The sequence below is a fragment of the Geotrypetes seraphini genome, chromosome 11, assembly GCF_902459505.1.
Source record: "Geotrypetes seraphini chromosome 11, aGeoSer1.1, whole genome shotgun sequence".
Classification (NCBI taxonomy): domain Eukaryota; kingdom Metazoa; phylum Chordata; class Amphibia; order Gymnophiona; family Dermophiidae; genus Geotrypetes; species Geotrypetes seraphini.
In genome coordinates, this window is record NC_047094.1 from 73,207,442 (window position 1) to 73,230,623 (window position 23,182).

Sequence of the window (23,182 nt, forward strand, 5' to 3'; positions counted from 1 at the left end):
AACACCTCACTAGACGTACAGAAAGATGGTTTCGATTATCGGCACTTGGACGTCTTGGTGATTAGGACGTCCAAGTGTCGATTTAGGATGCCTTTAGACATCTGTTTTTTAGGTTTTTTTTATTATGAGCCTGATAGACACCTTTCCCCAAATTCTATAAATGGCACCCAATTAGAGCACAGGGTCATTTGTGTATGTAGCACATTTGTTAATTCAATAAAGAAAAGAATACATACAGGATCAAATGGTACAAACCATCTCAGCGCAAGCTGAACTACATATTTAAATAGAAAATAAAATACACAATAAAATTCAACTAATCATATTAACAAGCATATAAAAAAATTTATGAAACAACTAGGTTTTCACTGAATGGCAAAATGTCACTTTAATAGCTAATTAGCACTTAATTTGGAGATAAGTACCAATAATTAGCAATAATAAGCATTAATTGTCAGTCACTATTTATCAATTAGACATGTAACTGACTTACACCCATATTTTGTATACTGAGCACCTAAATTCTATAGTGTACAACTGCAAATGGAGTGTGAACATGGGAGAGGCATGGATGTGTTGGGGTATTCCGGCTATTCCTGCCTGCGTTTTTTTGCACGTCCAAATGCTGCTTTTAAGTACCAGCATTTACGCCATCCATAGACGTGGCATAACGGGATGATTCTATAAATAGCACCTAGAAAAATGGCACTGGCCACATATCAATCACACTTAGTTGCCGTTTACAGATTCGTACCTATTTAAAAACTTGGGCACCTGAAATGTAGGCCAGGGTTTTAAAAGCCTACATTAAGTGCCTAACCCCCTCTTTTACTAAGGTGCGCTAAACCGATAAGCGCGCGTTAAACACTAACGCATCCATAGACCAACATGCGCACGTTAGTGTTTAGCGCATGCTAATCGGTTAGTGCAGTGTTCTTCAACCACCGGTCCATGGACCGGTGCCAGTCCACAGAAATTTCCTGCTGGTTCACAGGGCCGGCACGTGCATCAGGCCCAAAACAGTATTCTTCAACCGCCAGTCCACGGTGCGATCGATGCGGCGTTATCTTTGAGCCAGTTCCCTCTTCTTCACTGATTCAATGCACACAGCCACGGGCAGTGGCTCCTACGCGCGTCCTGTGCCTGACCCGGAAGCCTTCTCTTTGACGTCACAACGTCAGCGGGAAGGCTTCCAGATGAGGCGCGGGACACGCAAGGAGCCGCTGCCCACAGCTTTGTGCACTGCATCAGTGAGGAAGAGGGAGCCGGCCTGAAGATAACACCGGGGATGGCATAAAATGGCCATGCGGGAGCAGGTAAGGCATTGCATGGAGGGAGAGAGACAACAAAGGTAGGGGGAATGATTTTATTTTTGAATTTAGTGATTGAATTATGTCAATTTTGAGAATTGACATTTGCTGTCAGTGTGCTTTGTGTAGTTTAATTTTGTGGTTAACCATTATGTGTTGTTAATAAGATTATATTGTTTATCTATGAAAAATGAATTTGCAATTAGTACTATTATGGGTGGAGATTGGGTAGAGATGGGCAGGGTTTTGCCCACGACTTAGCCCAGTATTCTTCAACCGCTGATCCGCAGACCGATGCTGGTCCACAAAATAATTATTTTATTTCTGCTGGTCCAAAGATTGAAGAACACTGGGTTAGCGCACTTTAGTAAAAGAGGGCCTAAGTTTTTTGAAAATTGCACTTATCGGTGTCTACGTCACACTCCGTCCAGAGAAACACCCACTTAGGCATTAGGCTCTGTTAAGTGCCATGCGATAGATGCCTATCTTTTATAAAATCAGATAGGCGCCTATCACCCAATTAAATTTTTTTCCACTTATTGAGGCAATTAAGGGTATTTTGCCAATTAAATTAGGCACCTAACATTAAGCACTGTTTATAGAATCTGGCCCAACAGACTGATTTTATAAATGACGCCTAAATTGGCTGGCGCCTAGAAAAATGGTGCTGGCCGTGGATCAGTCACACTTAGGTGCCGTTTACAGAATTGTGGCTAAAGGCGCCTAGGTAAAAACTTAGGCGCCTGAAATGTAGGCCAGGGTTTTAAAAGCCTACATTTTTTTTCAGGTGCCTAAGTCACACTCTGCCCATAGAAATGCCCAGTTAGACATTAGGCTCCATGCGATAGGCACCCACAGCCAAATTCTGTACATGACATACTGAAGTTAGGTGGCAGTAGGCGCTCTTCCACCAATCAGGGGGCATGGGTTTTTTTTTGTTTTTTTTAAATTGAAGGCGCCATTCTAAGGCACCGGTCTTGTGCCTACAGAGGCGCATAGGGATGCCTAAGGCTTGCAGGGGCGTGGTTTACGCTGGATGTGTCCTTAACCACTTACAACTATACAGAACTTGTAAGACTTGGCTAAACAACTTTCCCAAGTCGAGTATATAATATGAACCCCTCAGATTCCTGCGCTGTTTAGTATGATTACTATAACAGCCGATAGCAGGTGGGCAGTTCTCATTCATTGGGTGTTCATATTTTGTTATTAAGCTTTTTTTCTTTTTTGAATTATACAGTAAACTTTTTCTATTATAGTCAATATATTATACGTGACTTGAAATCCAAAATGTGCATATATAGCTCAGCGGCACTTATCTTTTATGCGAACCGCTGGTGTTTCCAATACACTCTGCCGTTGCTAATAAAGCCCCGACGGGACCCGTTTCGCCGACTATGGCTTTATCAAGGGTCAACTGTAAAAGAGAGTGTACAAAGTCAGTTTTTCAATACCCGAAACTTCACAAATATAGTCAAGTACTCCAAATAACATTATTAGAATTTACTCACTGTGCACAGCTACGCCTGTGTTTAACAGGTCTTAGAAATGGCGCCGGCAACTGCCGGCTGCTAATTGCTACGTTTTATGACATGTTGGTGATGACGTCATTGACAATCACAAATTATCACAGGTTATTATTCCACTATACTGTTTCCAATCTACAATGTTGAAATTAAAAGAAGGCATACCAATCTATTGTATTGTTTAGCCCTACTGGTTTTACCGTGTTTAAATTAAAGATCCACTGACATTCTTTCTGATGTAGCAGTCTCTGTCTATTTCCGCCTCTGAAGTGGCTCTCAACTTTGTCAATGCAGAAACATTTCAAGTCAGTGAACTTGTGGTTGAATTGAACACAATGTTCAACTAGTGGTGCTGACATTTTCTTGTGTTTTAGATTTGATTTATGTTCTGTTAATCTGGTCTTGAAAGGTCGTGTTGACATTCCAACATACCATTTTGAGCAAGGACATATAATCGTATATATAATGTGGTCAGAGTTGCAAGTTAAAAAATGTCTGATACTGTAATTCTTGCCCGTAGCTGGATTAGTAAAAGTCTTTATGGGCAGCATGACTTCACAGCAACTACACTTGCCACATTTAAAAAACCCTTTCGGGAGCAAAGTGTTATCGCTGACTCGCTGGTGTTTTATCATTGCTGGACTCAAATGGTCTTTCAAGTTCCTTTCTCTAGAAAACGCAATTCTGATGTCAGTTTGTTCAAAGAGAGGATGTGCCTGTATGATCTTCCAATTCTCTTTGATGATTCTTGCTGGAACATTGCCTTGTGCTGTGTATCTTAACACACAAGTTAGAACATCTTCCATTTTTTCTTTAGATTTTACAGGAGGATTTAAAAGATAGTCCCGATTGTAATATTTGGCTCTCTTCAGTGCTTGTTTTAAGATATTGTCGGGATAGCCTCTTTGTTTTAATTTTCTCTTTAATTTCTTCGCTTGTTCTTTAAAGGTAGTTAAGGAAGAACAATTACGCCTCAGCCGAAGAAATTGTGAAAAAGGCAAGTTACGTCTGAGACTCACAGGGTGGCAACTCTTAAAATCTAAAAAAGTGTTCCTGTCGGTGGTCTTTATATGTGTGTCGAACTCAAAACTGTCAGTGTTTTGAATTATGATTAAATCTAAAAAAACCAAAGTATTTGAAGAATATTCCATAGAAAATTGTATGTTCTGATCGCAACTGTTTAACCAGATTTTGAAGTTACAAAGCTCTCTTTCGGTTCCAGACCAAAGCAAAAGAACATCATCGATGTACCTAAACCATCTGAAAATATTTTCAACAAAAGGAGAATTGACAATCCAAGTCTTTTCAAAATGATTCATAAAAAGATTTGCTACCGAGGGGGCAAATGTGGCTCACCAATCACCAAGACGTCCAAGTGCCGATAATCGAAACCATCTTTCTGTACGTCTAGTGAGGTGTTCCAACCTGTGTACATCCAGAACATGAGATGGGCATGATGGAGGCATGTTATGGACGGGCTTTGAGCGGTCTCAATGGCGGGTTAGACATGGATGTCTTTGCAGCGATAAACAAACATTTTGCAAGACCTCCTGGACGGAATTTATATGTTTGGAACTAGACCTGTTTTAGAAGGATCAAAGTGCCACAAAGGTGCCCAAACTGACCAGATGTCTACTGCATGCATCAAGGTAAGACACCCCCACACTCCTCCAGTGCTCACTGACCCTGTTCCCATTGGGAGCCACATTTGCCCCCTCGGTAGCAAATCTTTTTATGAATCATTTTGAAAAGACTTGGATTGTCAATTCTCCTTTTGTTGAAAATATTTTCAGATGGTTTAGGTACATCGATGATGTTCTTTTGCTTTGGTCTGGAACCGAAAGAGAGCTTTGTAACTTCAAAATCTGGTTAAACAGTTGCGATCAGAACATACAATTTTCTATGGAATATTCTTCAAATACTTTGGTTTTTTTAGATTTAATCATAATTCAAAACACTGACAGTTTTGAGTTCGACACACATATAAAGACCACCGACAGGAACACTTTTTTAGATTTTAAGAGTTGCCACCCTGTGAGTCTCAGACGTAACTTGCCTTTTTCACAATTTCTTCGGCTGAGGCGTAATTGTTCTTCCTTAACTACCTTTAAAGAACAAGCGAAGAAATTAAAGAGAAAATTAAAACAAAGAGGCTATCCCGACAATATCTTAAAACAAGCACTGAAGAGAGCCAAATATTACAATCGGGACTATCTTTTAAATCCTCCTGTAAAATCTAAAGAAAAAATGGAAGATGTTCTAACTTGTGTGTTAAGATACACAGCACAAGGCAATGTTCCAGCAAGAATCATCAAAGAGAATTGGAAGATCATACAGGCACATCCTCTCTTTGAACAAACTGACATCAGAATTGCGTTTTCTAGAGAAAGGAACTTGAAAGACCATTTGAGTCCAGCAATGATAAAACACCAGCGAGTCAGCGATAACACTTTGCTCCCGAAAGGGTTTTTTAAATGTGGCAAGTGTAGTTGCTGTGAAGTCATGCTGCCCATAAAGACTTTTACTAATCCAGCTACGGGCAAGAATTACAGTATCAGACATTTTTTAACTTGCAACTCTGACCACATTATATATACGATTATATGTCCTTGCTCAAAATGGTATGTTGGAATGTCAACACGACCTTTCAAGACCAGATTAACAGAACATAAATCAAATCTAAAACACAAGAAAATGTCAGCACCACTAGTTGAACATTGTGTTCAATTCAACCACAAGTTCACTGACTTGAAATGTTTCTGCATTGACAAAGTTGAGAGCCACTTCAGAGGCGGAAATAGACAGAGACTGCTACATCAGAAAGAATGTCAGTGGATCTTTAATTTAAACACGGTAAAACCAGTAGGGCTAAACAATACAATAGATTGGTATGCCTTCTTTTAATTTCAACATTGTAGATTGGAAACAGTATAGTGGAATAATAACCTGTGATAATTTGTGATTGTCAATGACGTCATCACCAACATGTCATAAAACGTAGCAATTAGCAGCCGGCAGTTGCCGGCGCCATTTCTAAGACCTGTTAAACACAGGCGTAGCTGTGCACAGTGAGTAAATTCTAATAATGTTATTTGGAGTACTTGACTATATTTGTGAAGTTTCGGGTATTGAAAAACTGACTTTGTACACTCTCTTTTACAGTTGACCCTTGATAAAGCCATAGTCAGCGAAACGGGTCCCGTCGGGGCTTTATTAGCAACGGCAGAGTGTATTGGAAACACCAGCGGTTCGCATAAAAGATAAGTGCCGCTGAGCTATATATGCACATTTTGGATTTCAAGTCACGTATAATATATTGACTATAATAGAAAACGTTTACTGTATAATTCAAAAAAGAAAAAAAGCTTAATAACAAAATATGAACACCCAATGAATGAGAACTGCCCACCTGCTATCGGCTGTTATAGTAATCATACTAAACAGCGCAGGAATCTGAGGGGTTCATATTATATACTCGACTTGGGAAAGTTGTTTAGCCAAGTCTTACAAGTTCTGTATAGTTGTGAACGATTCAAATTGGAACTTGACACCATTGTATTGATAGTAGTCCTTAACCACTTAACCATGGCTGACCACACAAACTTATTGGTGAAGAAATGCTTTTACATGCTGTGGAAACTAAGGACTATTAAAAAATCCTTCGACACAACATCCTTTAGATTACTGGTGCAGTCGCTGATTCTATCTATCCTGAACTACTGCAACATCGTTTACCTGGGTATCCCCCCAAAAAAGTACAAAAATTAAGAATAGTGCAAAACTCTGCAGCTCGCTTGATCTTTGGACTGAGGAAAAAAGACCACATTAGCACCTACTCCAAAAAATTGCACCGGTTGCCAATGGAGGCACGAATACTGGCGGGGCCTCCGCCTGTGCGGATCACCGGACTTGATGAACCCAGGGTCTGATCCAGAGATGGCAATTCTTATGTTCTTATGTATCTGTTTCAAACAGGTCTGGGGACTAGCACCTTCCTACCTGCTACCACACTTCACGCTACACAACCCACACACGAACAACCAGAAACTGAAACATCTTTACATACCCAAAGATCACAGGCTGCAAATACAAATCCTTTCTGGACAAAACCTTCATGTTCCAATCAAGCAGACCTCAATCCTGGCTGGGAAACAACATAAATAGAGCCAGGCAGACCTACTGTGCATTCCGAAAATCAATTAAAACCGTTCTATTTGACAAATTCATCGCCTAAACAGATGGCCTTCACTCACTATGATATTTCCCTTTTGCAAACCTGATGTAATTTCTCATGTAACTCCTATTTCTTATGTAACATTTCTCTTCTGTAATTCGCTGATTGTCCAGCCTTCTTGCAATCTGAACCGCCTAGAAGTCATTTGACTATGGCGGTATAGAAAAATAAAGTTATTATTATTATTATTATATTAGGTGTCTTTAGGCATCCCTATGCTCCTCTGTAGGTGTGAGACTGACACCTTAAATGTAGGCATTTAAAATGCTGTCCTACATTTACAAAACAGCTACAATTCTACAAACAGTGCCAGTGCATGATAGACATGCAGTTGGCAGCCGTTCTTAGGCAGCCACCGATACCGGCACCGTTTATAGAATATGGCCCTATTGCCCAATTATTATTATTATTTTTTTTACAATTGAGGCTATTAATGGTATTTTGCCAATTAAATTAGGCGCTGTTTATAGAACCTGGCCCTAAGTGGTTGTGTCTAAATCTTGACGCATAACTGCAGACTTATGCTAGTGTTTGGTAACAAATTTGGCACACAACTTGGCCTTATAAAATACCAATTTATCACCCAGTATTTTGGCATCTTTTGGCATCATTTACAGAGCTGCCCCACTTGTGTCTTTATAAATTAACCTCTCAAACCCTGCGCCATCGTGACTAAAATGCACTTGCATAAATTTACATCTGCTCAAGTGCAGGTTTAAATGTACATGGCTGAAGTACCCACGTAGATGTATATCTTTTGAACTAATAATTAATAGCTTTAATCTGGAACCAGTACTTTATGTAGTTGTATAACCAACCCACTCAGCTAGATCGTATAAACCAACAATAACTAGGTTGATATATCAATATTCTAAGAGACTTAATCGAAATACCTCAGCCCCACCACTCCACCGCAATAATATTTTCTAAAGCGGGAGATTTACGTGGTGCTTCATCATTGGTAAATCGTCTCAAATCGCCGTGATTGTATTCATTTAAATATTTTTTATTTTAGTTTTTTACTTTAATTATTTACTTATCAATAAATAGAAAGTTATAAAAGTGTATAAGATTGTATACTTAACATCTACACACAGCTAAACCTGGGAGTCCGACCCGACATGTTTCGCACTACATGTGCTGTCTCAAGGGTCTCCCGAGGTCGCCGCATTCATCCGACTCGCAAGTATGAAGTCTGTGAAAGAAAGCAGTATTTCACAGACTTCATACTTGCGAGTCGGATGACTGCGGCGACCTCGGGAGACCCTTGAGACAGCACATGTAGTGCGAAACATGTCGGGTCGGACTCCCAGGTTTAGCTGTGTGTAGATGTTAAGTATACAATCTTATACACTTTTATAACTTTCTATTTATTGATAAGTAAATAATTAAAGTGAAAAACTAAAATAAAAAATATTTAAATGAATACAATTACGGCGATTTGAGACGATTTACCAATGATGAAGCACCACGTAAATCTCCCGCTTTAGAAAATATTATTGTGGTGGAGTGGTGGGGCTGAGGTATTTCGATTAAGTCTCTTAGAATATTGATATATCAACCTAGTTATTGTTGGTTTATCTTTTGAACTATGCACATACTTTGTGACTGCGCCTGCACTCCACCCAGCCTCCTTTCCCTACCCAAATGGTTCTTAAATTGCAACCCCTACCAGTGGCGTACCTAGAGTGTGTGGCATCCGAGGCCAATCAATTTTTAACACCCCTCCTATATAAAAAGGGATCGGAGGAGCACTCCCTAGGAACTGCACAAGGGTGGATCCCGCCTCCCCCCTTGGTACGCCAGTGTCTGAGGAAGGGGATTTTCATCTCCAAAAGTTAGTAAAAAATATATTAAAATTAGTCCAATAAAAAGATTACCTTATTTCCATTTTCTATTTATAAATGTTTAGCAATATAGTAACAAAAAAAATATATCTTTTTTTCTACCTTTATTCATCACTGGTTTCTGCTTTCCTCATCTTCTCTTCACTCTCCATTCCAGCCAACTTCTGCCCTCTTTCTCTGTCCCTTCCATTTTTCTCTTTCTGTCTGTACTCCCTCCCTTATACTCTGGCATCTTTCTCCTGTCCTTCCCTCCTTCCCACCCCAACTCACTCCATGGTCTGGCATCTACTTCTCTTCCCCCATGCTCTGAGATCTCTCTCCTCTCTTCTCCATCCATCTCTCCCTCCATGCTCTGGCATCTCCTTTTCTTCCTTTCCTTCCCGATGGTCTGGCATTTCAGTCTCCTTCCCTTCCCTCCTCCCATGCTCTGGCATCTCTCTATTCTTCCCTTCCATCTCTTTCCCCCTCCATGCTGTAGTATCTCCTCTCTTTCCTTTCCCCCCTCTATGCTGTGATATCTCCTTTCTTTCCTTTCCTTTCCCTCCCTCCCTCCTTTCTCCCTGGTCTAGCATCTCTTTCTCCTTCCCTTCTCTCCTTCCCATGCCCTGGCATCTCTTCCTCTCCCTCCATGATCTAGCATCTTCTTTCCTTTTTTCCTTTCCCTCCGTCCCTTCCTCCATAGTCTGGCACTCTTTCCCCTCCTCTCCCTTTCCTGGTCTTCCTCCTCCCTTCTTCCCTCTCCCCAATCGAGTGCAACATTTTTCTCCCCTTCCCCTCTCTCTCTTTGTCACCCCCTCAAAGGCAGTGTAACATTCAGAACTCACTGCTCTTGCTGGTGTTAGGCCTTCCTCTCTGCCAGGTCCCACCTACTTCCTGTATCCATGAAGGCATGACCCGGCAGAGAGGAAAGCCTGGCGCAGGCAGAGCAGCAAATTCTGAATGCTGCTGCTGCTGCTGCCAGAAGAAGTTCCCTACCCTCACTGTCTTTCATTCTGCTGCTGCCTCTATCAATCAAAGTAGAGTATACTGCTTTGATGTTGCTTTAAAATGTGTGTATTGATGAGCAATAAGCCATAAACCATACACATGGGTCACACAAAAATACATTGTAAGACCCACTTTTTCATACATAACCTGTGGGACTTCATAGGAGGCCTTTATGTGTGTAAAACAGAATTGGCCTACTTAACATTTGTTTTTCCTTTGCTGTTGCAACACCTGTGTCGGGCTAGGAAGAGGCCACTTGTGTACAGTGGAGTTCATAGACAGAATAACAAGATCACCGCATGGTGTTTCTTGAATTCATTTTTCATTCTGCCATTCCATCTATATTCATCTTACACAATTAACTTGAATTTTACATTTTCTTTTGCTGCCTTGTGAGGACTGGAAGATAGCCAGTAGGAAAAACTGGGACTGAAGATAACAATGAATCATTAGCAGGCATTCTCACCACTGTCTGCTTGCTGTGCACAGCAGTCATCGCTGGTCCCACAAGCCTTAATCATTTTGGATTTATAAACCACAAGCTTTTTTCTTTATTCTTAGCTCATGGCTATGGACAATAATCATGGTGAGAGAAGGGTGTGGCTACAAGCTGAATGCTTCCCCATATTATAACCTTATGGGACTCTACTGTCCCCAGCCTGACTCTCCTTAATACTATGGACATCTGAGTCCATAATTAGCTCTTCCCTTCCCAAAGCCACTCCCAAACTCATTGCTCCAGTTTTACAGTCTCATGTGGCCTGCAGTCAATTCCCCCAAGCAGAGCTCTCCCCAGTTCTACAGTCTCATGAGCTCTACACTCAGTTTCCCCAACCAGAGCTCTCCCCACTTCTATGCTGTCAAGAGCCCTGCAGTCACTCTTCCAAGCTGAGCTCTTCCCAATTGGTACAATCTCAAGGCACAGCTTGTAGAATATTACTATCTGATTATTATGGTTCCTCAATTTTCTTTTATTATTTCTCTTTTTTATCTTGTTCACTGATTCTTTAGGACCTGTGTCTCTATAAAAATCCCAATGAGAATAAATGTTACATTGAATACATTTGCAAAATTGTAGTCAAAACGTGAATTGCCATTATGGACCAGGCAGAGGAGAATGCTAGATGATGAGTCAGATGTATACATCATTATTTTCGTTTTTCTCCTGTTTCTCTTCTTACATCATTCTTTCTTTCATTTTTTCCCATGTTTCTGGTGTTATCTTTTCAGTTTATTACTCTGTTTCTTCCCTTTCTGTTTCTTTTTTCTAGGATTTTTTTGGGCTCTCTGTTGGTCTTTCCTATGTCTCCTTTCACTCCTCTCTTTTACCCTCTAGCCTTTTCTTTTAATGCTCTATCTTTTCGCCTTCTTTCATTCTCTGTTTGCTGCAGTCTAGGTGGGTTTTTGTTGAGCTTCTTTTTTCTTGGTTCATCTCCCTCTCACTGGTGAGGAAATGTTTCTGAAGTCACTATGTCTCGCCTTTGGCTGTATAACAATAGTAGCTTCCTCAACTAACTGTTATTGTCATCTCAGCCAGTTTGTCAACAGAGGTATCTCTCATTCTCCGTTTGCTGTGCTCAGAATAGGCTGTGTCCTCAAGGAGGGAACGCATGAACACAGAAAAGATGGATTGCTTTACCTTCTTCTGGAAGTCCAAGCCCATAAAGAAGTAGAGGAAAGGATTAACACAGCTATTTAAGTAGGCCAAAGAAGAGGAAAGGGGAGAACCTATGTCCATGACTAGACCTTTCACATTCATGAGCTTTAGGAGAAGGAAGATGTGGTAGGGTGTCCAACATAGGAAAAATGTCAAGATGATGGTCAAGATGACTTTGAATGGCTTCTTAGACTTGACAATGTTCTTTTGCTTCAGTTTGATGGTTATAATTATGTAGCATGTAAGGATGATTAGAAATGGAATTAGGAATCCAGAAATAAATCGGTGAAAAAATATTACCTTCTTGTCCTGTGAATTCTCAATAGAAAGAGTGAGTGAACACTTGGTTATATTTTTTGAGCCCTGAGTCACGCTACGGAAGATAAAGAAAGGCAAACTGGCGACCACAGTCAAAAGCCAGGAGAAAGCACTAACTATCCAAGCCAGTCTTGGCTTTCGATGGTTTTTAGACCAGACTGGAAGAGCTACTGAAGTACAGCGATCCAGGCTGATGAAAGCCAAGAGGAAGATACTGCCAAACATATTGACATATTTCAGGAAGCTATTGGTCTTGCAGATGAAGTTACCAAATGGCCAGTAAGAGAAGAAAGCATTCTTTATCAGGGGGATACATCGGGTCAAGGAAAAGAGAAAGTCTGCTATAGCCAAGTTGAGGAACCAAATGGAGTTGACTGTCTTGTGCATCTTAAATCCAGTGATCCAGATGACCACTCCATTCCCCAATACTCCGAAAACAAACACAACGCTGTAGAAGAAAACTTGGATGTAGTCCATAATCTTGTCTATGTCAATTGTACCTTCCTCCTTGGACTCTTTTCCACCATTGAAGATTAGTGTTAGATTGGAATCCATGGGCTCTATATTAACCAAGGTAAAAACAAGAAATGTTAATGGATGATTCTTCCCTCCCATTTTATACCTAGGATGCTGCAAATGCTATATTTTGATTTAAAAAAAAAGAAAGAGCCTAAGAATTAGCTAAAGACATATACAAGGTCTGTTAAAAAAGTTCCAGCGTGATTTTATAAAAAAATTATTAAACAATCTTACAACTGGGTCCCCTTCAAAGTACTTCCCTTCCCTACAAATACACTTTTCCCAACATCATTTCCACTGTAAACAGTCCTTAAATGCATCTTCAGGAATTGCCAAAAGTTGCTGCATTGAATTTTGCTTGATGTTATCAATGGTGTTGAATCGCTTTCCTTTCAGCGTGGATTTAAGTTTAGGAAACAAGAAGTCAGCAAGGGCCAAGTCAGGAGAGCAAGGTGGCTGAAGAAGACCTGTCATTGTGTTTTTTGCACAAAATTCGGGAATTTTGAAGCATTCAAAACACCTTCCATGACTCATGACATCTTCCCCCATAAGCCACTTTCAATATTTCATAAGTTTCTGTAGCGGTCAAACCCAATTTAAAACAGAACTTCATGCTGTAGCGCTGTTCATTGAGGTCACACATGATGAAAATAGCCGATCACGAAAACACACTTTTACAAAAACTGCTGTAGTTCGGAGACAAAAACAGATATCAACAAATGAAAAAAAGGAGGTTACTTGTGAGGTTTCAAGCTACTCAATGCCACCTGGGTTCCCTGAAAAAAATTATTATTATTATAGCTTGCAGATCCTTTGCTACCAGACAGATTTAGTAGGACATCAGGCTGCCCAGTGGTACAAATTAATTTCTGAATTTTTGAATAAGAAACCAAAAAATAGTCTTAGAGACATTTGGAGCATCGAGATAAAACAGTATATTTCCGTATCTCATTGACCACAAATTTGGTCTTGGAGGTTGAAATGTACAATGTCAGCATCTATGAGACAAACTTGGTTATTTTTATTACATAGGATTTTTTGGACCCCAGTTTGTTTACAAAAATTAGACAGTTCTAAGTCTAATAGATGCTGGCATTGTCATAGTGATATAGGGACTTTTGATCATCTGTTATTTTATTGTCCTTTGATACTTAGTTTCTGGAAGTCAATTTGAGGACAAATTAATCTTATCCTTGATTCAGCAATTCCTTTAATCTATGAAGCCATAATTTATGGTATGCTTTTACATGTTAAGCCTTCTTTGGATAAATATAAAAGTCGTCTTTTTTTGATCATGATGGGAATAGCTATTCAAATGGTTACACATAATTGGAAGAGCTACGACAGACTAAATTACACATTTTGGAGGACAAATGTTTGTACCACTTATAAATATGAGAGAATGAATGCGGAGTGTTTGGGGTTTAGTAGTACATTTAATAGAATGTGGAGCCCATTGACTGCTTTTGTTGCATCGCAATAATTGTCATGTATTTTTTTTGTTGTTGGATTTCCTTACACATCCAGGGGGAGTGGGGGAGAGAAATATATTTTGATTATTAAAATTTCTTAATTATAATATTGTAATCACATAATATGTCTTCTTGTATTAATAATTGAGAAGAGGGGGGAGAAAATGATTGTTTTATGTATAAATTGTGTATTTAATAGTGCGTTTTATGAAATGTTTATGCTCAAGTAATTGTATTGCACTGTCAAAGTTTAAAAATCAATAAAGATTTATAAAAAAAAGAAAAAAAATTTCCTGTTGGTGTGCAATTCAAACTGTCCTGGAACTTTTTGAACAGACCTCGTTTTTGTTTTGTGCTAGCACTGATATATAGTAAAAGATTAATATGGTATGAGATATTTTGCTATATCTTAATCATATGCATATTAATTAGTGGAATATCCATACAACTGCCATCAACATGGGTAAATGAAATACAATCAGTTAGTCACATGGAAAGAAAACCAATATACTGTGTGCTTTACTTTTACATACCTGAACGATGAATGATAAATTTGAATACAGTATATGAAAGTTCATTTAATTTAGAACACAGAGATCAGACCTGAGATGTCATTGGGACATGCTCAGGTCCAGTGATATTTTATAAAAGGCTCTGCTGAATGCAGAGCCTTTTAAAAATACGACTATAGAAGTGCAAGAGTGCACATGCATTTTCCGACATGTACAGTGGGGGCAGCCATTTTACAGAGTGGCCTCAACACAGCATTGTCCACATATAAGTCCATGTGAAGCCAATTCTATTTTACAAACCTATATGGCTGAGTTCCGCCACATAAATAGTGAGACCACAGTTTTAATTTGGTTTGATTATGGAGGGGGAAATAAACAATGGAGGGTTAAGGAGAAATTACTGGTTTAAGCGAGCACTTTTAAAAATCTGTGAATGCCTCATAACTGATGGAAAACTCAATGGAGGAATGTTTTTTTTTTATTTTTTAACTTTCTTTTTGTAGCATAGATGTATATTTCCTATGGAAGATGAGAAATACATTGTAAACCATACTTAAAAACCATAACCAAATCCTCCCCTTTAATCTCTACATGTAATCCACATGTAAATAATGGCTTTCTGAAATCACCATTTACATAGATGTGCAATCTACATGTGCAAATGCTGCTATTTACACATGGAGATCATTTTAAAATACAGAGCACAGCACAAAGAGGCCCTGATTCTATAAAAGATGTCTAAAGTTAGGCATCTAGATCAACATGCCTAGCCAATCTAGGCATCTAACTTAATTTTTTAATTGGCTCAATCAGCGCTGATAATTATTAATTTTTTTATGTTCAATAAATTTTTATTGGTATTTTAGGAATATATATATCTATCTAATATAATAAAACGCTAGCTGCGCATGCGCACTCCATCTGCATGTTCTGTTTTCCGTGTGCTGTAGGGCACCCGTAGGAGTGCGCATGCGCGCGAATCTCTCTCTCTGGCTGGCAGAGAATCTGTACACAGGACTCCCTGCTCTTCAGCTCCTCCAGGCAGTGGCAGACCAAACAGGACCCGATCGCAGAACCCAAGGTAATGTTCTGACCGAAGTTAGTTTTAAGTTCTAAGCTGCCGCGGCGGCTCCTCTCATGAGCCGCACCTGCGTCGGAGAAGGCTTCCAATGCAGGCAGGGATCGTGAGAGAAGCCGCTGCCGCGGATTACAACTTAAAAACTAACTTCGGTCAGAACTAAAGGTCTACGTCGTCGTCTTCGCTCCTCTCCCCGGTACACCCGAACCCCTGTTCAGCCTCCCATCCGACCATACCTTCGGCTCCCTTAGTCCCTTGCCGCCGCTCCTCTTCTCTTCCTGCCCTGCGGTCCCGACAAACGTCCTTACTCCAGCAGGGGCCGCAGCACTCTAAACACGCTGCTTCACGGCCTGCTACTGCCCTGATTTGCTCTGCCCGACACGGCAGAGCAAATCAGGCCAGTAGAAGGCCGCAAAGCAGCGTGTTTAGAGTGTTGCGGCCCCTGCTGGAGTCAGGACATTTGTCGGGACCACGGGAAGGGGGCGGCAAGGGACTAAGGGAGCCGGCCACACCGCGGGATGGGAGGGAAAGGGGGCTGCTTTGGGGGAGGGGTATGCTGCGAGGCAGACAGCTTTGCTTGGGGGGGCGGAAAGACAGAAGGGGGGCCATGGAGAGACAGGGAGGAACGTGAGGGGAAGAGGGAAAGGGGGCTGCTTTGGGGGAGGGGTGTGCTGGGAGACAGACAGCTTTGCTTGGGGGAGGGAAGACAGAAGGGGGACCACGGAGAGACAGTCAGAGAGGAACTGGAGGGGGAGAGGGAAAGGGGGCTGAGGAGATAGGGAAAAGGGGCTGCTTTAGGGGAGGGGTGTACTGGGAGGCAGACAGCTTTGCTTGGTGGGGGAAGACAGAAGGGGGGCCACAGAGAGACAGTCAGGGAGGAACTGGAGAGGGAGAGGGAAAGGAGGCTGCTTTAGGGGGAGGGGTGTGTTGGGAGGCAGACAGCTTTGCTTGGGGGAGGGGAGACAGATGGGGGCCACAGAGAGACAGTCAGGGAGGAACTGGAGGGGGAGAGGGAAAGGGGGCTGCTTTCTAGCACCCGTTAATGTAACGGGCTTTAACACTAGTATATATACCGTATTTGCCGGCGTATAAGACGACTGGGCGTATAAGACGACCCCCCAACTTTTACAGTTAAAATATAGAGTTTGTTATATACTCGCCGTATAAGACTACCCCTTCTTCCGCACACCTTCTGCACAACAAATATTATGTTCCATGGCAAAGTTTACAACTTTAAGTTTAAAACTTGCTTCATATTTCGTTCTTTTTGCTGGGGCCATAATAGAGTTGATAGGGGTTTGACTGCTGGACATTTTCTATACTGTACTGTACAATGGTGAAGTACCGTACTGTGGTTGGCTGTATACAAACCTGTAAAATTGCAGGACATCAATGGGACAGGAGTGCCAGCCCTACACAGCCATACACAGCGGCACGCCTCCTGCTCGCCCCCGCAACTTCCTTAAGGGCTAGATTCCACACACGGCCGCATGTGCGAAAGAGAAAAGGGGTGGGGCCAGAGCGCCGCTGCTTCCCGCTGCGCAGGATGAAGGAGCTGGCACCCTTGTCACACTGATGTCCCGCCATGGCCCCGCTGATGTCCCGGCAGGTTTACTAGTACCGTAAGTACCGTAAGGAGGTAAGGAAGGAGATGTTAGGGCATGTAAAGTAAGGGCATGTAAACAGTACCCGGCGTATAAGACGACCCCCGACTTTGGGGAGGATTTTAAGGTACTAAAAAGTCATCTTATACGCCGGCAAATACGGTATATATATATGAATCTTATCACAATACAGTATAACATAGACCATATGTATGAATAACAGATAGAAAAACCAAACAAAACTAGAAAAACAGCAAATTAACAATTAAATTAATGATCATTGATACTATCATAAATACAGCAAAAAGGACAGTATTGAACAGCAACACTAAAAACCAATTTAAAATGATTAAAAAAATTAATTTTCTGGTAGGCGCCTAACTCGGTGGGTGCCTACAACTTCCCAGTAGGCATCTGTACCAAGGTGCCTACCAGAAAGTAGGCGTGGATTTTCGGCATGGTTTGACTTAGATGTGCTCATTTTGGCAAAGAAAATCCTGGCCTAAACGATAATGCGCCTATGGATGCAATGCCAACTGGTTCCTAAGACCACTTAGGTGTCGCTAGGTGCGATTCTATAAACAGCACCTAGCTGATCATTGATAACTGCATTAAATGATTGACAACTGCATTGAATGGTGTTTATGAATTAGATGCCGTTTATAGAATCAGGACCAAAATGCTGAAATGGACTTTGTAGGTTTAATGGGACTAAGGTGCAACTGGAGTTGCATGAGACTGTCCTGATTCTAAATTGTATCTGATAAAGTGATAAAAATAATTTGTAATGAAGACAAATATTTTGCAGAATGGTTAACATTTACTAACTAGAGCAGGGGTGGCAAAGTCCCTCCTCGAGGGCCGCAATCCAGTCGGGTTTTAAGGATTTCCCCAATGAATATGCATGATATCTATTAGCATACGATGAAAGCAGTGCATTCAAATAGATCTCATGCATATTCATTGGGGAAATCCTGAAAACCAGCCTGGATTGCGGCCCTCGAGGAGGGACTTTGACACCCCTGAACTAGAGTGATGTACATGAAACTACTCTTTGTAGCTGTTAAGTGTCTTTGACACTCCTTTAATAGACGCATTCACTGCCTGAAAATGCCCATTCCAGAGTGCACCATATATCACCAATGAAAGACAAAATTCCCCTTGTGGAGACAGAATTGGATAAAAACCATCAGCATTGTTAAATAGTTTATGCTATCAACTACCAGGTCTGTTTCTTTCAAATTTGTTTATGCACAAAATTATGCCCAGAAATTGAATTGAGTAATCAAATCTTTGCAGCTCATCCATGTTGGTTCCTAGTTTTGTCGAGATCATGCCATCTACAGTGAGGAACAGTGCCAGAATAGAAACTGATGTCTTTCATTTAACCTTGAAACATTGGTTAGCTTTACAGCTATGCCACTTTGCACCCAGCTACCTTTCCTGGCTTTTGGTTGACTTGCAAGAGAACGAGAAATTCAGTGCACAGATGCAATAAACTGTGGGCTCAGGATGTGAAAAGAAAAGGGAGATGCATACATGATGCAAATATGTAAACAGTTGCAGATATGAAGACTCGGAAATGAAAATCAACAAGAGACCCCACTAGATGTCTCCAATTACAGGGACCAGTGCAATGATTGAGACCAGTACATACTATAGGGACCAGTGCAATGATTAAGAATTGGGCCGTATCAGTAGTGGGCTAAAAATTTTTGCTTACCCAGCGGTCTCATAAGCTAAAAATGGATCTCTTGAGCACTGAGAAGTGTTAGAAAGTGTGTGTTATAATCACTGGTGTGCACATTAGTTCATATCCAATTTATTGGAGACATCTGATGCTTCTATCGCTTCTCCTGCTACACTTTTGTTGAGGGATAAAGAATGGATTTTAAGGATGTTCTTTCAGAATAGATCAAAGGAGTTTTTGGGACATAAAATCCAAATATTTCCTGATGTCTCAAGGGAAACACAAAAAGGAGACAACAGTTTTGGATTTTGAGACTAGCAGTAACCGAGATAGGTGTTTTCCACTTAAGATTTCCTTGCAAGTGTATGATTAGATATCAGTCTCTAAAGTTTGTTTTCTTAGAACCATCACAGTTATCCAGTTTTGTGGGTTTTTAAAAAAAAAAAAATCTCTTAAATGCCTTGAGAGAGAAGTGAAATAACATAACATCATATCTGAATGAGTAAGAGTCCCACTCAACAGCAGACTGTAGTTTCTTGATAGGTTTATTAACCTTTGTTTTTCTTTTTATCACTCTGAATTAATCTTGGATCTCTAAATTGAGGACTTGAGATAGCTTAAGGGGTCCTTTTATCAAGCCGCGCTAGCGGGGTTAGCGCGTCAGACATTTCATCAAGCGCTAACCCCCGCGGCCGGCTAAAAAAACTAACGCCTGCTCAATGCAGGCGTTAGTGGCTAGCGCGGCAGGCGGTTTAATGCGTGGTATTAAGCGCGTTAAACCCCTACCGCAGCTGGATAAAAGGACCCCTAAGTCATTTTCTTTTTCTTTGTTAAACTTTTGTTCGACCTTATTTAATCATATTGGCTCAATCTATCTTTCTGTACAAGTGTTTAATGCTTTTGTGAAAATTATAAATAAATAATAAAATAAATAAAATAAAATGAAGACACCACCACCTCCTCCTCGTTCCTTTCTTTAGCTATCTGTGAATGAAAGCTTATGGATCTGTGACTCCTGAGTCTAGTTGTGATTGGGCAGGAAGTCTTAAGGAGCAGAAGGAAACTCTCAAAATGTCCTTCTAAGCCACAATTTAGAATCTGTGCTGAGAATTGTGGCGGAGTGTGTGGCGCAGTGGTTGGATCTACAGCCTCAGCACCCTGGGGTTGTGGGTTCAAACCCCGCGCTGCTCCTTGTGACCCTGGGCAAGTCACTTAATCCTCCGTAGCTCCAGGTACGTTAGATAGATTGTGAGCCCACCGGGACAGAGAGGGAAGATGCTTGAGTACCTGATTGTAAAAACCGCTTAGATAACCTTGATAGGCGGTATATAAAATCCTAATAAAACTTGAAACTTACTCTTTAAAATCTCCTTGATAGCACCACAGACACGACCTGAGTTGTATGTTCTCATCTTGAAGCATTCCTTACCTAGATAAAAACAGCACCTCTGTCTGATTGCATTAGAATTTTTTTTAATCATTTCCATTTTGGTGGACTAGCCTGGTCTCTGTTTTGGCCAGCGGTCAGAGCTCACTCTATTTGAATTCACAGAGGAAAAAAAAAAAAAAGTTTTTCAAAGTGCCGATCTTGTCGTTTTTTTCACGTTGTAATCTCTATATGTAGTTCCTTTTGTCTCAGTACCGTGGCTTTGAAAGAGGAATTCACTCATTTATGGTTAACCACCTTCTATTCCAATTTGAGACACGCTTCCTAATGAAATATTTTACAAATGGTTTTATTAGAAGTCGGAAATAGGTTGTCAATCTTTTCCATTCCAAGTGGGCTGTATTAAATCTTATTGTGCCAGCATTCTGTGTTATGATAGGAACTGTTAATGCACTATTAACTATATATACAGCACAATCACACGATAGAGGCAATGGACAGCTACCACAGTTACTTCCGAAGAGACAGAGGCAGAAAACAAGCAACAGAGAGGGAAGGGGTAAAACGCGGACCTTACAGACCTCACAGATCTAAACCCGCACGTCCTTAAAAATCTGAGGTTCGTGCCACTTTTAGTCTCAGCATAGGTTTTGGCTCTGACAGACCTCTGTGACAATTTCGCTCTGACGGATCCTAATGCTTTCCCCTCCCCCATGCTGAGACTAAAAGTGGCAAAACTTTTGCCCTGAGGTCCGTGCCACTTTTAAACTCAGCATGGGGAGGGAAAAGCATTAGGATCCGTCAGAGCGAAATTGGCATAGAGGTCTGTCGGAGCCATAACTTAGGCTGAGACTAAAAGTGTGCCAGACCTCAGAATTTTAAGGATGTGCAGGTTTAGATCTGCAACAGAAATGTCAGAATTGCTGAGGGGGGATAGCAGGCATGCTAGGAAACAATTGATTTAACATTCATTCCCGGGCCTGGTCATGAACATTTCTAACAAGTTTCCTCACCCAAAACTATTCTGACAGTCAAATAGCCAGAATGGCTCTGCACCAAGTCACAGAGCTTTAGAACGGGACTCTCCAGCCTGGGGGGTAAAAGTGATTTAAAAAATTAAGAGCTGTTACCTGGATGGTCTTTAGAAGGGTCAGCCTGTCCGTACAAATGAGACTTAGCTGCTGCTTCTACTTGGTTCTCAGCCAGGAGAAGATTAGACAGTTTTAGCAGAGGCGAAAAGAGGAAGAGAAAGGCATGCAGAGCTTCTGAATCTGAAACTGCTCTGGATTCCTCACACGGTTTAGGTAGAGATTGCAGCTAACTAGAAGACAGATCCACCGCCCAGCGAAAACTACTACTGCTACAACAGCATCGACAATTTATTGCAGCGTTGTACATTAAACACACGAGATGTCCCTGCTCCGAAGAGCTTACAATCAAGTTATGAGACACACAGGACAAAGGGGGACTCAATATATGCTGCTCAAAAAGGGAATATAAAGGGATGAAGAGGTAGAGAGGGTATGGGCTACAGAGGGAATGAGAAACAGATATAGTGTTGGAAGGGGAGCTTGGAAAAAAGTGGGCTTTGAGCTGGGATTTGAATACCGTGGAGCCTGGCATACGGATTCAGGCAGGATGTTCCAGGCATATGGTGCAGTAAGGCAGAAAGGGCGGAGTCTGGAGTTGACAGTAAAGGAGAAGGGTACAGAAACTGTATTAGGCAGAGTACGGGAGCAGATATTTTGTCCTTAGTATAAAGTTACAGTGTAACATGTGTATTGGGATAACAAGGGATGCAGCTGTTCATTCTTAATATACAAAGCCTTGAAAGCCATATAGCAGAAACCTCCTAAATTCAGTGAACCTGTTAAAGACTTGGCTTGTTTTCAAGTAATGATGATTCTATTTGATCACGTCATCTATTCATGATGAATAGTGAAAAGGGTGTTGAATTGATTAAGGAGATAATGTTAGAAGAGTTAGGTAGCATACACGCCTGTACACGGTGTATTTTCACATGTACATTAGAATGCATGTGTAAGTCGCGCTGTTAGAAAAGGCAGTATTTATAGGTATATGCCAATGGCACATAGAGGTTTCAAGGAGGCAGTTTTGGTGACCTTTCAAATATCTTATGTATTTTAGAATAGAAAGCTCGAGAGCCTGTCTCAACGGGCACATCTAACTCAGAGCTGGAGGCCCGCGAGAGAGCACCCTTTGGGATGGGGGGGGCGGGGTTGCGAGAGGGATTAGAGTAGGGGGAAGGATTGGGTCTTCCCGCCGCGGGGAAGACTCTGGATTGGTCGGGGACAATGGGAGGGTTGATAAAGAGGGGGGAGCTGGAGGACTCAAACGGTCGCTGGGTCCTCCATGACAGCTTATCTCACCGCGTGGCTTCTGTCTCCCTCGTGTGAGTGTTCTGTCGCGTATCTCCCTTCTGCAGCTGTTTTGGTCCGTTCGGGTGGTGCAGGAGTCAGGTGGCTGTTTGTGCGGATCAGTGGCTGTTTTGTTCTGTTCGGGCGGTGCAGGAGTTGGGTGGCTGTTTGCGTGGATCGGTGGAAGCCGTTGGATATGACAATCGGCATGGCGGGGGAGGCGGCAGGTAGCAGTGGCGGCGACACGGCTGAGCTCTACCTTTTGGCCGGTGACTCTTTTACGGAGGAAGAGACAGCGGTGGTGTGGCCGATGTTGGGGAGCAGGTTTTACCTTCTCGGCGCTCGCGTTTGGCAGCACAAACTGCAATAGCGCTGGAGGTTGTAGGAGAGGGCGGGGCATCCATAGGGTGCATGGGGCTCGCTAGCAGGGGCACTGGTCGGTCTTTGGGGATTTGGGGACGTTGCCGTAGGGCTGTTGGAGCTGCTAGTAGAGCTGTGGGAGGTGAGCAGAGGTCTGCAGTGGCTACAGTTGCTAGGCAAGGGGCCATGGACGGGATTGCCAATCTGGTTGAGTGTTCCCATTTGGGGGAGATAGGTCAAGGTACTGCGTCTACGGGGGCCTCTCAGTTTATGGGCTCTGCCCCAAGTCCCTCCAGTTTCTTT

General features: G+C 41.7%; 1 protein-coding gene across 1 annotated transcript; it reads right to left on the bottom strand.

The window, feature by feature from the left end:
* Positions 1 to 9,700: 9,700 nt before the first annotated feature.
* On the bottom strand, positions 9,701 to 21,614 carry LOC117369230 (chemokine-like receptor 1). Its single transcript, XM_033963471.1, has 2 exons — positions 21,272 to 21,614; positions 9,701 to 12,439 (listed from the first exon to the last, which is right to left on the bottom strand). Exon 2 carries the CDS (start codon positions 12,432 to 12,434, stop codon positions 11,412 to 11,414), a length of 1,023 nt encoding a protein of 340 aa, XP_033819362.1. The 5' UTR covers positions 12,435 to 12,439; positions 21,272 to 21,614; the 3' UTR covers positions 9,701 to 11,411.
* Between the last annotated feature and the right edge of the window lie 1,568 nt (positions 21,615 to 23,182).